The 16,337-nt window shown below is 39.8% G+C and overlaps 1 protein-coding gene across 1 annotated transcript; it reads right to left on the bottom strand.

Moving 5' to 3' along the window:
* Positions 1-2,204: 2,204 nt before the first annotated feature.
* APPBP2 (amyloid beta precursor protein (cytoplasmic tail) binding protein 2) lies at positions 2,205-15,227 on the bottom strand. Its single transcript, XM_009891172.1, has 12 exons — positions 15,136-15,227; positions 13,878-14,029; positions 13,042-13,165; positions 7,970-8,138; positions 7,195-7,284; positions 6,646-6,713; positions 6,461-6,566; positions 6,001-6,125; positions 5,714-5,799; positions 5,092-5,282; positions 4,505-4,670; positions 2,205-3,622 (listed from the first exon to the last, which is right to left on the bottom strand). The coding sequence occupies exons 2-12, from the start codon at positions 13,996-13,998 to the stop codon at positions 3,369-3,371; spliced, it is 1,500 nt and encodes a 499-aa protein (XP_009889474.1). The 5' UTR covers positions 13,999-14,029; positions 15,136-15,227; the 3' UTR covers positions 2,205-3,368.
* Positions 15,228-16,337: the final 1,110 nt, after the last annotated feature.

Here is a 16,337-nt window from a genome sequence, read left to right as displayed (position 1 = left end):
CTGCTCTGGAAAACTGCACGGTACGGAGAGCGTGGGGCATTACGTGTGCGGCTCCTCTAGCTCTGCCTGGCGCAGAAGCCATGAGACGCTGAAGTAATATTGCCAGATCTACTCCAGCCGCATTGGCACGGAGCGACAGGTCATTTACCTTCTTCTGAAGTCATCCGATTGGACTCCTACTTTCTCAAAAGTATCAAACAACAAACTGTAACAGCAAACACAGCAACAGTAATTAATGACGAACATCACACCATCTCAAAAGTCTCCAGATGCCAATACAGACATCTGCTGAGAACTCTATTTAGGAGATACAGAACCAAAAACTAGAAGGTCAGGTTTAGGGTATTACATGGAGAATAAGTATTACATCTGCAGCAAGGACAGCACTGGGCCAAGGTTCCAAGCTACAGCAGAGCAGGCTGCTCTGCAAACCTCCCATGCTTTAACAACTTCAGCCACCAGCTCCCTTTCTCCAGAATTTGCATGCCTCGGCATGACTGGAGCTGCGGAGATGCTGCAGTAAGAAGTTCAACCCAAGACTCAAGTGAGGATTTCGTTCAGTGACATGAGAAGCATGCTGGTAGTCCTACAAGGATCACTGCAACTACTCTTGGCCAAGTCACGTTTCTTGGCCAAAGTCCATTACCAAAGAGAATTCTGGGTGACTTCTAGGACCTTAATTGCTTCCAGACAAGCCAATGCACCAAAGTACACAACATGCTGGTGAAGCAGCTTTAGGAAAGAAAGTACATCCACCCAGCAAGATCCGAGAATAAAGCTACCGATTAAACAAACGGAACCAAAGCATTTGGTTATCAGATAGAAGCGTAACACCTCCATACCTGCACCGTGCTGGAAGCTCTCCTGGTTGCCCTAACTTGAAGGCAAACCATGAAACACATACACAAATCAGAGCCGAACTAACAGCAGCAGTTCGTGTAGACCGCTTTCACTTCTATCAGTTCAAAAATGCTCCTCATCCCCACCACAAAGCCTTGAGATCTCCGAGATTCCCCAGTCCCGAGCTGGAAACAGAGACCCAAGACCAGAAACCCTGAGCTAGTCAATGGTCTCCAGATAACGTAAGTGTAAATCCATGTAGCCAGTCGGAAGCTTTTCAACACTTCTGCAGTACAGAAGTTACAGAGCTTCTTTAGGACAATTTTAAGCACACCTTCTCTGCCCAAGTTCTGAGACAAGTATTACGTACTTCATTTACTTTTAGATAGTTCTAATAAGAATTCTACTCTTAAGTCCTAAGAACTTCATAATTCATCACTGCCCCACTGCACGGGCATTCAAGGATAAAAATGTTTGCCTCACAGATAGCTGAATTTGTTTGTAGTACCTAAAGCAGTCACAAACAAAAAATCCCTATACAGAAACTCGACTTTAAATTCAAACATAATTTTAAGTTGGATTTTCACTGAACAGCCTTTGAGGATATACTGCATTCTAAATCTTAATACCGCAGGGGTTTTTCTTGTGCAAATACTTATTTTCACACCAGTGAAGATATTCCAAGTATGCAATCATTAAATCTGCATTCACCAATTACTTAACTGCCATTTAAAGTTGGTATTATTCAGCCTTTTCCCCCAAAATACACTTGAAGGCACCAGTATGTGAACTATTGGCCTCTAAAATTTCAGTTCAATAGTCATTAATCTCAAAGTCGTGTCTGAAATGTCTATTTCTTCTCTGCACTCTTTCTTGAAGACCAACAAGCAGCTTTCCCTGGCCCAGACTTCGTAAACAAATTATAAACCAGACCCCAAACAAAACATCCAGTCCAAGTCCTGCAGGAGCGGCTCTTGCCGAGCCTCCCACCGCCAAGTTAAACACCCCTGAAAATAGGGGGGGAAGGGAGAAAACCCCAAAATGGACAGAATCCTAACTACAGGAGCACTGTTTGTGCCGCTATAAGAACTGAGGTAACAGCAGCGAGTTGTTTCTAGTTTGCTTTGTTACACAGACTTTCACATGGGTATTATTACCTCAACATTAAAAAAAAAAAAACAAAAAACAAAAAAACAAAAAACCCACAAACCCCAAAACCCCACCCAAAGCAAAAAGCCACACAACCAAGCAGCCCCCCCCGCCCAACAGAAGAAAAATTAAGACAAACTAGTGAGATAGGCATTATCAAAAGGATCTTTACAGCTGACTTCTGCTTTTTAAATTAATATGAAGGAATCGGTTTCTGGTTGTACTATTGTTTAATGTAGAAATGAAGCATCACAAAAAAGACCTGTTGTGCTTTTTGGCATTTTCCACTGACCCCTGCAAACTGTACAATAAGTCGTGTTCTCCAGAAACATAAAATTGAACTGGATTGTAATACAAAACCATTAACTGGTATAAACAAGTTACTGCCTCAATTATCAGAGTAAGCCCATTCAAAAAGAAAAAAAAAAATTATGGCTGCAGCAAATAGTTAAGCGTTTCTAGTTTTCGCCTGTGGCATCGACATTAATATCTGTATAAGCTTACTAGGTAAAGACATGCCATCGCAACCGCTAAAGAACGTTCACTTCCTAGTTTTGTATCTATTACATGAATATAATTTTGCACTGATCATACATCTAAATGAAATAATTCTACTGTAGAAGTGAATGCAGGGGCAGAAATATTAAATTAAAGCCACTGGTCCAAAAACTGTTTCTAGCAGGCTGGTCCACTCTGATTTTCCTGGTCCTGTTCAGAAGATTAGCACTCTCGGTTGGTACCGGAGATCGCTGGTCTACTGGATCTTCTATCACTGACAGGTGAACACTGGTCCAGTTCGGGATATTAAACCCAACATACGGTGGTCACTTACTTAACGACCTATCGTGGTTCACAAAGAGTACGTTCCTCTCCAAAGTGGTTCTTTGCCACTTTTCTCCCTACGGCAGCAGCCAAGGCTGGGGCATTCTCCCTTCTCTCGATAGCTACCGTTAACTTTGCTACAATGCAGACAGTAGAAAGACCTTTCTTGTGTAACTTCTACGGTACAGCATTTATTCTGTCTATGTATCAGAAGAAAGCTCTCGATGAAACCTTCCATTCGTAATAAGAATGCAACTCTTTTGAACTCAAACAGTTTTATTTAATGTTTTCTTGCAGACTTTCTGCAAAGTAGCTTCTTGAGAAAGAAGGGGTTTTCAGGAATACCAAGTTAAAAATGTGAGCCGAACTAAACATGCCATACACATGCTGATAAGAATTGAACACACATTCATCCGTATGGGCACTCTTCAGTAGACTGGACCAGTGTTTCAATGCAAATTCCAGCCCCCAGAGAACTACATGGTTTAGATTTCACAGTATGACTTTTCCCCCGTAACCTGGGGGAAAACACCTTAACTGGTTAATTGACCAAGTTCTTAGCTACTCTGTCCGTCAACGTTCTGAGACATCAGAAAAGACTGGACCACTTCTTCAGTGGATTGAGGGCTGGTGCTTACGTCCTCCAGAGCATCTGTAACTGAGAACTGCCGATCCCGCAACCGGTTCCAATTGGCCAAAATATTGTGGTATTCAAAAACCTTCTCGTAATTGCCAATGGAATTGTACAGTTTAATGAGACCTCTGTAATCATATTCAAGTCCGCTGTATCCTTCCCCAAAAAGCTTCTTTCCTAAAGAAATCCAGAAGAAAACACAATTAAAAGGTAATCCACCCATACATTGCATCTTATAGCTCATGTCGTTTTTACCAGCAACCCGAATCTTTCTGTTACAGCAAATCATCGCATTTTGTTACGGCAAACAGAGAACATAAGCGACACACATGCTTCCTGGATGAGGCTTTGAATTCTACCCACCTTCTCCTTGAAGGGTACTGTAACCTGTCCTCAGGGACTCTACAATCAGATCACTAATTGCACCACAGCTTTACACACATAAAAATCTACCAGTCATGTAAAGAAGGCTGTCGTTTTGTGTCCCAATTTCACTCCAAATTCAGTTTAAACAGTGAAGTTGTTTTTCAGTTTTCTACCTTAAAATCATAAATTTTCTGTAACACACTGCACATAACTGTATGAAGTAAGATTGTCCAAAAATGGAGCTACAGCGTGGCCCAAAGATGCATTTGATTTGGAATTTTAAGTTAACTGCAAATGATAATGGGCAAGAGAAATATTTAATGAGAGTATAGTTAGGCTGACGGGCGCAAGAGTTTTCCATTTCTTTCAAAATTTAACTACATCCTGCACTGAAGTTCTAGCCACAACTCCAAAACGGAGCCTGAAGACTAACTACGCAAGCTTTTAATTAGCCAGTTTCCAGATATTTTAAAGAGGGAGTTCTGATGGAGCACTGAAAATAGTACAACTCCAGAACTCAGTCTCCAGAACATTCAAGAAAAAACATCGTATTTAGACTGAACACACACACAAAATAAACATCTTGCATTTCCTTAAGTTCTTTACTAAAAACTTTAATAGGCTTTTTAACACATGCTTCCTGCAGTATTAAAACTGCTCTATGTATAGTCACACATTTTAAGAATCACCTACCAATTGCTATGGATCTCAAATAAAGCTTTTCAGCGTTTTCATACTGATTCATATCATAGTTATAGAGAGAAGCGAGATGACCCACTGACAGGGCAACTTCATAATCTTCTTGACCCAGAAGCTGCTCCTTAATCTGAATTGCCTTGATGTGCATTTCTTCCGCTTCCTACGAGGATCAAATTCATATAGGTCAGTCACTCATCGTGCCATAAAAAGAGGAAAAAAGGAAGGTTGAAAGAAACATAACTATATAGTGGCGAAACAGTCTGTAGTATTTTATAAAAGGCAAAAACTAAGAAAGCCAAAACCAAATCAAGTTCTCCAAATTCTTAGTGAAGTGGATCTGCAAACAGTGTCACTTTTTCTGTCTTCAAAACTGCTGTCACCCTGTCTCTGAAGGCAGCTCGCATCCTAACGGATTATTTTTGCACTAAGCTTTAGAAAGATGAATTACAAAGTATAAGTTTTCCAACCATACCAACTGAAGTTATATACTGGGGACACTGAAAAAAACATCATTTGTTTTGACAGATTTATAGATGTCTTGCAGATTTTAAGTCAAGACCTTTATATCAATATAATCTTACCTTAAACTTTCTCATGGACTGATACAGTCTTCCAAGGTTGCCATAGTGTTTTGCTGTTTGTACATTAAACTCCCCGAAGGCTTTTTTAGCTAACTGGAGTGAGGACAGATGTAAGTCATGAGCTTCTTGAAGTAACCTCTGCTCAGTCTCCTTGTTGTGACAGTCTATTGCAATCTCCTCCAGGATAAGTGCTGAGCATAGGAGACAAAACCACAACATTACTGTGTTCCAAACACAAAGAGCTGTTAACTGTAGGTAGCACAAAGCCCACAACATCTCGGGAGACATCAAATCAGGCTTTGTGTTTATTACAAACTGTTTTCAAACAGCCATGACCAGGTAGCAAGCTCCCAACATAGATTTTTATATTTTCTATTTTTACTCCCCATACCCAAGTCTTCTGGCTAAGTTTTAAAGTTTGGTGGTTTGGGTTTTGGTTTTTTTTTTTTTTATTTTACAAGTATGTTGACAGAGAACACTGAGGACTGCAATTAGTCTAGAGTGACCTCCATCTGAAAAAAAAACCCAACTTGAGTTACACTGCCTCTGTTAGGGAACAGGATAAAACCATATCTGAATGACCGGCTGCAAACCGCCCCAGCAGTGCAATGAAGGGTACTACCTTTAACTCTCTTTGAAGATGCCAAGAGAAGATGGTCTTCAGGGAGAATGTGAGTTATAATACCAATAGCACGTTCAGCATGGAATCTGAAAGAGTTTAAATAAAAAATTCAAGATACATATTTTTAAGGTAGTGGCTTAGTGATAACATTTATACAATTTATACATTCATTTATACAATGAACAGATGCATTTAAATCCTAATTGAAAAGACTGTATGATTTAAGAACACTTTTCTCCATTTACAGTACTACATTTGCTGCCAGTACCTCTAACAATTGTACTCACAGTGCATTGTCAAATTTTCCAGAGCTGTACTGGTGAACATACGAAGAGTAAGCCAAGTCTTCATGAGCTGTAGCTACATGAATGTTTTTACCTCCAAATACTGATTGCCGGATATCAAGAGCTGTCTGAAAGAGTCACAAGGACACCACTTCATCAGTTAATACAGAAAAAACCCCAAATGAATCTCTCTCATTGTTAAAAAGGGGGAAAAAAGTAATTTACTGGCTCAAATTCTGTAGGCCTATACTTACGTACTTGAGGCAGCACATATATAAAAAGCCAGGGGGAAAAGAAAGCAAACCCCTGTAGTTGGGTGTGTGTTGTTCTTTGTTTTAAAGAACGAGTAATTAAATGAACAATTATCTACCTCTGTGAATTAGTTGTATGTGAGTTTCAGTAGAAACACTTGAGAGTTTATGAATATCAAAAGAAACTGAAGGCATTCAGTCCTGCTGCATACCTGATAGATTGCGACAGATTGGCATATATTGTCTACGTTGAGCAAGTAAAATCCATAGTCTAGAAGAGTATCGGAATATTTGGGGTGCTTGGCTCCAAAATGCTCCCTGTAGAAACATACTTATATTACAAATTGAAGCAAGTTAAGCATAATTTTAAAAGGTTTTTTTTCGGAATGCTACTTACCGGGCAAGGTACACTGCATGTTTTATCAGCTGTTCCGCCTTCTTAAATTCACGTTTTACAACACAAGCCTAAACAGGTTGAAATGAAATGTGTGAAGAGGTGTATACTCAGAACTCATCTCCTACAGATACTGGCACAGTTGCTAACTACTATTTTTAACTTCAAAATATCATCACGGTTACTCAAGGACTTTCAGTGATTTAAGAAAAGGTTCACAGATAACATTAACAAACTTACGTTTTATTCTGCCATACCGCCCAACTAAAGGGCTAGTACTGTACCTAGTCTAGATCAAATGGGAACAGACCACCTTTTCATGGAATGCTCTCAGGTTAACTTTGCAGTGATGTTCATTTGAACAGCTGTAACTCAGTTTCGGAAAGAGAGAGCAAAACCAAAATCGCGACAGGTCTGAGACTGAGGTGGGCCGTGAGCTGTAGGGCTCATGAAATGCAGCCCGTTACCCACATATTCCGAGGTACTGCCTATCCTCACCCAGTCTTGGTAGCGATTTAGTTACAAAACAAACACGGAAGATTTTGAATTCACCTTGGAAGCTTGTCGTAAAACATCCACTACTACTTTTACAGGCAGGCCAACTGTGATCTCCTTCATAGCTTCTATACACCATTTATAAGCCTGTTGAACAAAGAGTTACCAACATGATGAAGCCGTAACCTCACTATGTTGCAACAGTCAGAAAAACATTACTTGGCTCCGAAAAATATACTGGTCATTTACATTACAAAATTTAAAAGATACTGTTTAATTACTTACGTGTAATGAAACTTGTTCAGCAATGTCTTAAAAGACAGACTTAAAAAGTGCTGTTACGGTTAATACTGAACGTGTAAGCAAGCATTTTATACTAGCCTAAGGTATGTATTATTACCATGACTTTTATGGACAGAAAAGGGTGTTTTATAATCTTTAAGTATTCCTCACAAGTTACACTTAAGACAGTTTTCATAAAATAGGGGCAAAGAATTGTTACCTGTGTTCTGCTATTCATTTTTACTAATTAAAATAAGGAGCTTGTTATAGTATTTGATTTACAGATGATCAATACATACGACCCATCTATCACACTTCATTTCTTAATGCTGGTCAAAGTACCATTAACAGCTTGCAGACTAACTCAGAGCAATACATAGGAAAAAAAAGTCAATAAATCAATTATTCCTCTGCTACTGCCACACAGGTACCAAAAAAGACCAGGAACTCCAGCTGGAAAGATAACGTGAATAATAAGCCAGTCATGGAACATCCTAGCAGATTTCATAACCAGTTTTCTGAAGAAAAACAAAAGCAAAATCCCACTCACCTCATCGTAGTGGCTCTTGGCAAAGAGCAGCGCACACAGCTCCCCATAGAGCGCCGCTTTGTTTGCTTGCTGACCGTGTTTTGCAAGTTTGTCCATGTAAGACTGAGCAAGTTTGAATGTTTCTTCTCCCAAGTGATATTTACAGTTACCGTTTCGAACATGCAGCAACCTTCGGAAGATGTAAAGAGACCTTTAAAACAGTGTCTGAATAAACCATTTCAATATACAGCCGTGCCACGGATCTACACTTTGGTATTATACTTGCAATAGAACCGGTCTGTTGTCCCAATTGAATTGCACTGTCTGAATTCAGTAATACAGAACTATTTACAGAATATTGTTTCAGTACACCACGCTTTGTCTCTTGCACAGCAAGAATTTTTACTGTTGGAGATGGCAAATAATTTTACATATTAATGCAGTTTTACATATCCAACGCTTGAACTGCTTTGGTGTGATGGCTTTTGCTTTCACTTGTCATAAAATCCATTCTTCTCAACGCTGATAAAATTCCTTTTCCAAACACCTGTAATATATAATATTAAACCCCTCCTACCGCGTTTCCAAAGCATGGTAAACTGAAACAGACACTGAGTAAGTACTGACATAGCTATTTTTTTTGCACCTCTGCACTTTTTCCTCAAACCTTAAGTAGCACAGTGCTTCACAAGTGGCCGTTTTTTGTTTTAGGGGCTCAGGGGTGTGAAGAGGGGGGTGTCTTCACAAGAGATTCAATCGCATCCATTCAACACGATATCCAGCACTGACTTAGCACCACCAGAAAAAAAAAAAAGACTACTTTGTTGACCCAGTTCACAACAACTCTAAACAAAACCCTCTCCCCCCGCCTTGCCCCATCTCCTAACCCGCTGCCTTTCCGTCTGAAGGATTAACAGAAGCTTCATGAAACGACAGCCAAAGGCAGACAATAAAACACAGCGCTATTGAAACATACTCTTGTTTCTCTCAAGAAGTAACAATTTCAGCTTCTGGCATCTATTTAAAACAAAAGTAAAGATTTTTTTTTTTTTGTAAGCGTAAGCTGATGCTTATTTACTTTAAAGAGATACATTAGAAATGTGTGTGTTATCATATTCCAAGCCCAAAGGGCAGAACTGTATTCCTACCCATGGCAGGCTAAGGAGAGACAGCTGTTCCTTCTCTGTTGCAAATGCCTGCCATTTAGCGCACATGAATTTTTGGTAAATTAACCTCCATTGTCCCTCCTGGAAATCTGTTATTAGACAATGAGTAATAGAGATTGAAAAACATCAGGCAAGCCTTTGCAAATCAGGAGGACAACATAACACAGGAAGAGAAATACGGAGTGAAGTGAAGCAGAATGAATATAATGCTGTATCGCAAAGAGAGGCTGAAACTCTGAAAGTGTGAGCTAACGTATAGGTACAGCCTTTTATATCTTTTATGATACATAATGCTAGATGTCCCAATAGACTGTTAAGGCAGGAGGAAAGAAGAGTGAGGTTTTTGATCTAACGTTTCTCTTCTCTGAGGCTGTTTCCTGTTACCGTTTACCCCGAGTAGGGATTTATAAGTTATTGTAGCCATGCCTCCTGCAACAGCAAAGTAACAGATCCAAGTCTGCCCTATAAATTCAGCCTGCCTCTAACATAGTCTCCTCCTATACTTTCCCTTTGAAATGGACCGTGAAACTCTAACAAGGAAATAAAGTTCACATTTTCACAAGGGAGTGGCAAGCAAGCACACAGCAGATGGGTATTAGCCGTGCAGAGAGAAGATCAAAAGAAGAGACCTTCAAAAAACCCCTGAAACAAGCTACATAAACAAACACCAGCTTTCCAACGAGAAACACAGCAACATGGCTCAAGAACAGAAAGAAAAAAAGCAACAACCACATTTTTTCATTAAATAAGGTCTGAGAACTAAACATGATGTGGAAATGCATTTTGTTCTTGGTCTCAGGCAGCAGAAAACTAACATTCAAGCAACAAGACAGCAATTTTAAAGAAACTAGAGAGAAAGACTAAGCAAGTACAGTTTCCCTAAAGAGGGAAACTATTTTGCCTACACCATTCAGTTGAGAGCTGCTATGCAACATCAAAAATACAAAGCCCAAATCCAATGTAATGGTATAAGCCAGTAGGGAGAGTTCTGCAATTCAGATAAGCGCCTGGGAAAGATAACATCCAGGATCTGGATGCTTCAGTGATAGTGTCTAAAAACAAACAAATAGACCGAAAAACAAGCTAAACCTAACTCAATCCTCTAGGATAAGCAGAGTTTATGTGATCCAGTTCTGAGTAACAAAAAACTCTTTTATTAATCCAAAGGAATTTCAGAAGATAAAGCCAAGAGGAAGAAAGAATGCCTTAGGACACTTATGCTAATAGCTATGAATCTTCTTTGATGTCTGCAATAATAGCTTTTGGGGACTAGCTTGCCCCCACCCCCCAAAAAAAAGTCATCCTCTAAGAGCATACGAATACAGCAAACAATATTACACAGCAGCTTAGGAAGTCCAAAAACATCATAAAAAAAGCCAAGAATCAGCAAAATGTGAAACAATGAAGTGGGAGAACCACGTATTTGTATTATGTATTTGTGCCTTACTGGTTAACATATAATAATCACAGAACGGTTTGCATTGGAAGGGACCTTGAAGATCATCCAGTGCCACCCCCTGCCCTGGGCAGGGCCACCTCCCCGCAGCCCAGGTTGCTCCAAGCCCCGTCCAACCTGGCCTTGAACACCTCCAGGGATGGGGCAGCCACAGCTTCTCGGGGCAACCTGCCCCAGGGGCTCACCGCCCTCACAGGGAAACATTTCTTCCTGATATCTCATCTCAATCTCCCCTCTTCCAGTTTGAAGCCATTCCCCCTCGGCCTATCACTCCATGCCCCTGTAAAAAGTCCCCCCCCAGCTCTCCTGGAGCCCCTTTAGGCACTGGAAGGCCGCTGTAAGGTCTCCCCAGAGCCTTCTCTTCTCCAGGCTGAACACCCCCAACTCTCTCATAATGAGAAAGCAAACCAAAAGGAGCACAACACATGCAGGAAACCCGTATACAAGCTTGTAGAAATCTCAAGTCTTTACATTTTTGTGAGTTTCTCCATATAATTTACTACTGCTAGTACAAACACACACATTATGTATAAATTACACAAAATGTACATGTTTTTAAACTGCATTCTATTAATAATGCAATGCATTAAACTCCTAGAGATTAGACTGTCTAGCTTTTAAATAAGAGCCTCTTTTTTTAAAGAATGTCATATTTTCAAAAGCTGGACTTAAATTTTGTCTGTTAAAACTCCACCCAACTCTAGTGCAGGCACAGTGGTAAGAACAAGGTACTCTACAGTATGGATCAGACAAACAACAAATTTATCTTACTGCCTCATGACTTTGAAGCCAGGCATAATTACTGCCCTCTCCCACAAAAAGGTTTGCAGATTTTACATAGTGCTTCTGAAAGTGTTTCAAATTCTTTCTATTTGATACATTTCCAAATAAACGCTGTTACTTAATTGTTTGGGAGATACCTGAACATAAAGCAGTGTCTCCTCATTCACACTGTTGCCACAGGGACTTAATGTTACACGCAGGCCATCAGCTTTCATTACGAGAACAACGGCTGTCTCTACCCAAACAGAATTAACATCTCCAGTTCAGAAGAGTTCATCCTAACAGAGGATGGTTTTTCTTCTAGCACAAAACAAAAATCTTTCCACAACTGTGTGGGCTGTACACTGTCATCCAACAGAGAAACAGTTACCTTGTTTTCCCCTTTCTTTACCTTTTATTTTTTTCTATTTGGAGAAAAGGAGGGAGTCTATTTTTAAGGCAACTTCTCCAGCTTGCCAAACAGCCCGGTACAACCAGGAAACTTTTTTTAAATTAATTAGAAGGCAAAGGACCAAGTATTAATAGTGGTACTATATCCGTCATTCCCCAGTTCTAGGAAGGTGTATTTGTGTGCCCAGTCTTCTCCTGGCATCATCTTCTCTGTGGAATGAAAGCCAGTGGTAGCTGGCAGGGCAGAACAAGGCAGAGCAGCAACTGTTGCCATGGCCCTCCGGTTGGCACACAAAATAAGCAGCTACTGGCAAAGCCTATTTACTCTTCACATTTGTCCAACTGTAAACAAGATGCAGGGTTTTTTTGGAGCAGTTTTCCAAAACAAGTTTTGCCCTATATTCAGATAAATACAGTGCATACTTTGTTGTTCATTACAGCAGCTAAAAAAAACCCCAAAATTCCAATTTCAACTACGCTCACTAGCACACAGGTATTCAAGTGTGTACCTGCAGCACACAGAAGAGGTCAGTCACGGTGTTACCAACGAGAACAAGCTGGCTACTTGCTGCAGGCTGCACCAGTACAGCGCACACCCAGACACACACACCTAAGAGCAGAACAACTGAAAACTAAAACTGCTAATCTTTGAGGCGTCTGTAAACAGAATTTGAATCTCAATGAACAGCACCACAGGCCTTGAGAAACAAGCCAGATACAAAACCCAAATGCCTCCTAAAACCAAAAAGTCTTTTCTGAACAGCTGTGCCAGAGGGTGTCCACAAGAATTGGACAGCTAGATATTTCCCCAATTACACCGTTCAGTAGCTCAGCGTGGAGCAGGAGAACTCAATGGATCTGGAATCAGGAAAGGTATGTTTTCCTTTTAATTCTGCTCAACTATTTATATCATTTGTGTTTGGATTTGGCAACTTCTTCTTGTAGTAAATATAGTTGCGGCAAACACCAACACGTAACATTCCTTCACATGCAAAAACCCTTGGAAAACAGCGAGGTGCTGGACCGCTGCTACTGTCCAGCACCCGTAACCCACGATATATTATGGGGAAAGGCAAAATGGTGGTTTTCTTCCGTTGACCTGTGCTGCCAGTTTACATGCTGAAAACCCAGGCATCAGTGTAAAACAAGCACCTTCTCATCTACAGCTCTAGCCAGGAAAGTATTTTGGTGCAGCAGAATACTAAAGGGAGCAACCGAAGCTTGATCGCTGCAAGGCAGTTGGTAACGTATCAATGTGCGTTTCACGGTAACAAATACAGAATTCAAGGTAAGCTCACCTTACACAACATTCTACAGCACGAAACCAATGGAGGATTTCATCGTGAAGGGTGCATAACTGAAGGCAGGAAAGAAATACCTTCTCAGCATCACTGTACCAGCCCGCATCCGATAGGAACCCTCCTGGGGGAAAAAAAATAAAAAAAATAATCAAGAACAAACAAATTTGAACAACAAACTACCTGTTTAAAAGAGTTTGCTCAAGTCTTGTAAGAAGACTACTTATCTCATAGTTCATTACAAATAAATATAAAGGCAGGAATACATTAGTTCAGTATTCCCCATGCCAAATACAGAAAGCCATTGCTAAATAACTTGAGGAAAAGAGAGAAAAAGTGAGAGCAAAGGAAGACTTTTTCTGTTTCACAAAACAGTTCTGACGAAGTTTCATAGAACTGCACACCACCTAGGGGAATCCTGTCAAGGTTAAACCCTCCAGTCTTGAATTGAAAAGGATGAAATATAAGAGTAGAACTCTCCTTCAGTTGAGGATGACTTTTTGGTATTTCATAGTTTTCCTACAGTTTTCTATCAAGAAATACTTACCAAATACTAAAATGCAAAGTCTTAATGTTAAGCATCACATCTGCAAACAAATTTTAAATCTAAAACATTTGAAATAGCAAAGATAAGCCTACATATTCTTAGATATTAAAATCCAATATATTTTTCTTAAGACACCAAGTTGTTTTCTAAAAATTACATTCAAAAAAAACCCACACGTGTTCTTTAAAAAGAAAACACAGACATTAACATAAAAAAATTAGCATTAGCTTAACCAAAGCTTGCGTGAAAGAAAGTATCATACTTTAAACAGCCTATCACCACCAGTTACCTAAAACAAAACCAATCTGGATTGCTTTTTCTTTTACAGCAGAATCCGACTCTGCTATGTAGGAGCACCGTCTGCTGAAAGAATAGGCCAGTACAGAAGCAACTTTTACTCCATGGTCCATCAAAGCCTGAAAACAGTGATGAAGCAGATGTCTGAAACAAAAGAAAAGAGAATTTGATTACACATGAAGTTTTTAAAACACTGCAGTCAGTTGGCTCTTGAGTGCCATGAATTCAAATGAGTAGTGATTCAGAGAAATAACTCCAACCCTCTCTCAAACCAAAACCAGATGATTACAAGCATAATTGTCAATCTCAAGGCTAATGGATTACAGTTGTTGAATTATCCAACAAATAAAGTGAGTGTACACAAAGTTCTTTACAAGGACACCCTCCAGTGTAAGCAAAACACAAGCTACCCACACAATATTAAAACTGGAAAACAACATTTTCAGCTAAAACTTATAGGGGGGAATCCTCAAATCCACCCTTACCCCACAACTCCCACAGAAATTGTGGATAAATGAGCAATGACGAACCCATTAACATCACACACGCAAACAATGGGATGGAGGTATGTCTGAAGACTCAAAGCTTACTCTGGGTACAAGGAATCAGATCTAAAAAAGTCAAGTTCTGAGCATTAATACCACAAATTGGCATATTTAAAGACAGGAAAACTCTTTAAACTGGGGCGATCCCATCAGCTTGATAACCCTTCGCTTAGTATTTGCTACGACAGCAAGAAACATACTTTTCCTGTCACTGCTCAGGGACTGGCTGTGCATTGATGAGCTGGTGGTGAGCAACTGGGTTTGCTTTTCTATCACTTGCTTTTCCTGTTTGTTCTTTTTACCTCTCTTTGTTGTTTCTCCAATATTTTTTTTTAGTTATTAAATTGTCTTTTATGTCAAACCACGAGTTTTCATACTTGTACCCTTCCAATGAGTGAGCGAGTGGCTGTGCGATGCCTCGCTACCTCCCCCGGATAAGACAACTGAGTGCATAGCAAGCACTTTGGGGCCAAGGACCACAGGTGACTTCGTACATTTCCAGAGAAGTTCTGATTGATTTGGTTTTGGAGACAGACAGAAAGACACATCTTAACTTAAAAGTTCATCTGTAAACCTAACGAGATATTCTTACGGTTATTAGATAGGCTAATAAGACCAAGAAAAATAGAGGCATCTTCCAAATTCAAAATCTGGATCAAGAAATAAGAGCTGGAATGACAATTATCAATATATTAAGATACTTACCTTTTATCTAAAGCTCGTAGCACCTTTGCAAAAACTTCTAGTTCACAAAATTCACTACCCAGCTGGCATAAGCGACCCTGTTGGTAAAGCTGAAAGAAAAATATGAATAAATTTTAAAATTTAAGACCGAGTTCTTCTGGGAAATTTAGCTTAATAGTAAAGATGACTTATGATGAGATCTAGACTTCAAAGTATTGAAATACAGCAAACTAAGAAGTAACAGTTCCACTATCTCCACAGAGGAACACAATCTTAGTCTTCAAAAACTAGCACACAAGCTGTGAGAATTTCTTAGGTGTTTTCAAGCTCATTTTACCTATGAATGTCTTTTCAAGTACCTACTATGTCCACCTGCATCATAAAACACTGCAACACCTAAGCTAAAAAGTCAAGACAAAACCAAAAAATCCTAAAGTTAGCAAAAAAAACCCCAGGTAATAGGTTTGACAACAAATGCCTTGAAAACATTTTTTAAGTGACACAGAATCCAGCATACGGCAGTGCAAATAGATTTTATATTATATATGAATATATATATAAATAAATCCCAAACTCACAAGTGCCGCAGCGGGTGACTCACCAATACCCAGAGCTAAAGGCAGGCACGAGCCCTGACCCCACTAACACCTAACCTTACACAAGTAAGTTCTGCAGAAGTAAATGGGAAAACTCAAGTGAATCTGTTCACGCATTTGCTAAAAGCAATGGCTACTTTTTTGTCCAAACTGATTTGTGTCTGCAGATAAGCAAATATATCAGTTAACTTGTTCATAAAAAACAAACCACGGAGACAGTTTTTATGCAATGCACAGTTAAGCTGCAGAGCTTTCTGCCACATTAGGCTATAAATACGCAGAATTTACATCGGTACAAAAGTGGCTGTACAAAGATATGGCAGACAAACCCGTTGCAGGCTATTCATTCCTGGTATCTTGAAGCCCCTGAAGCACAAATGACTGGAAGCAGGGTATGCAACCACTACACGCGTGCCATAGTCATACGTACCATCACCGGCCTCTGCTACAGGCACAGTACTGGATCACACGGGACTGCTGCACTACAACTGTTTGTTATTTGAGGTGTTTAGAAAAAAACACAAACACACCCTTTCTTTATTTAAAAAAAAATAGATCTTTCTGCCAGGCAGTTACTCCATGGGGAAAAGGGAGAAACTCATGTCTCGCAGGCACTTCTCTCTAGAG

The sequence above is a fragment of the Charadrius vociferus genome, unplaced genomic scaffold (genome assembly GCF_000708025.1).
Source record: "Charadrius vociferus isolate BGI_N301 unplaced genomic scaffold, ASM70802v2 scaffold239, whole genome shotgun sequence".
NCBI classification, from domain to species: domain Eukaryota; kingdom Metazoa; phylum Chordata; class Aves; order Charadriiformes; family Charadriidae; genus Charadrius; species Charadrius vociferus.
This window is presented reverse-complemented; position numbering and strand designations above follow the sequence as displayed.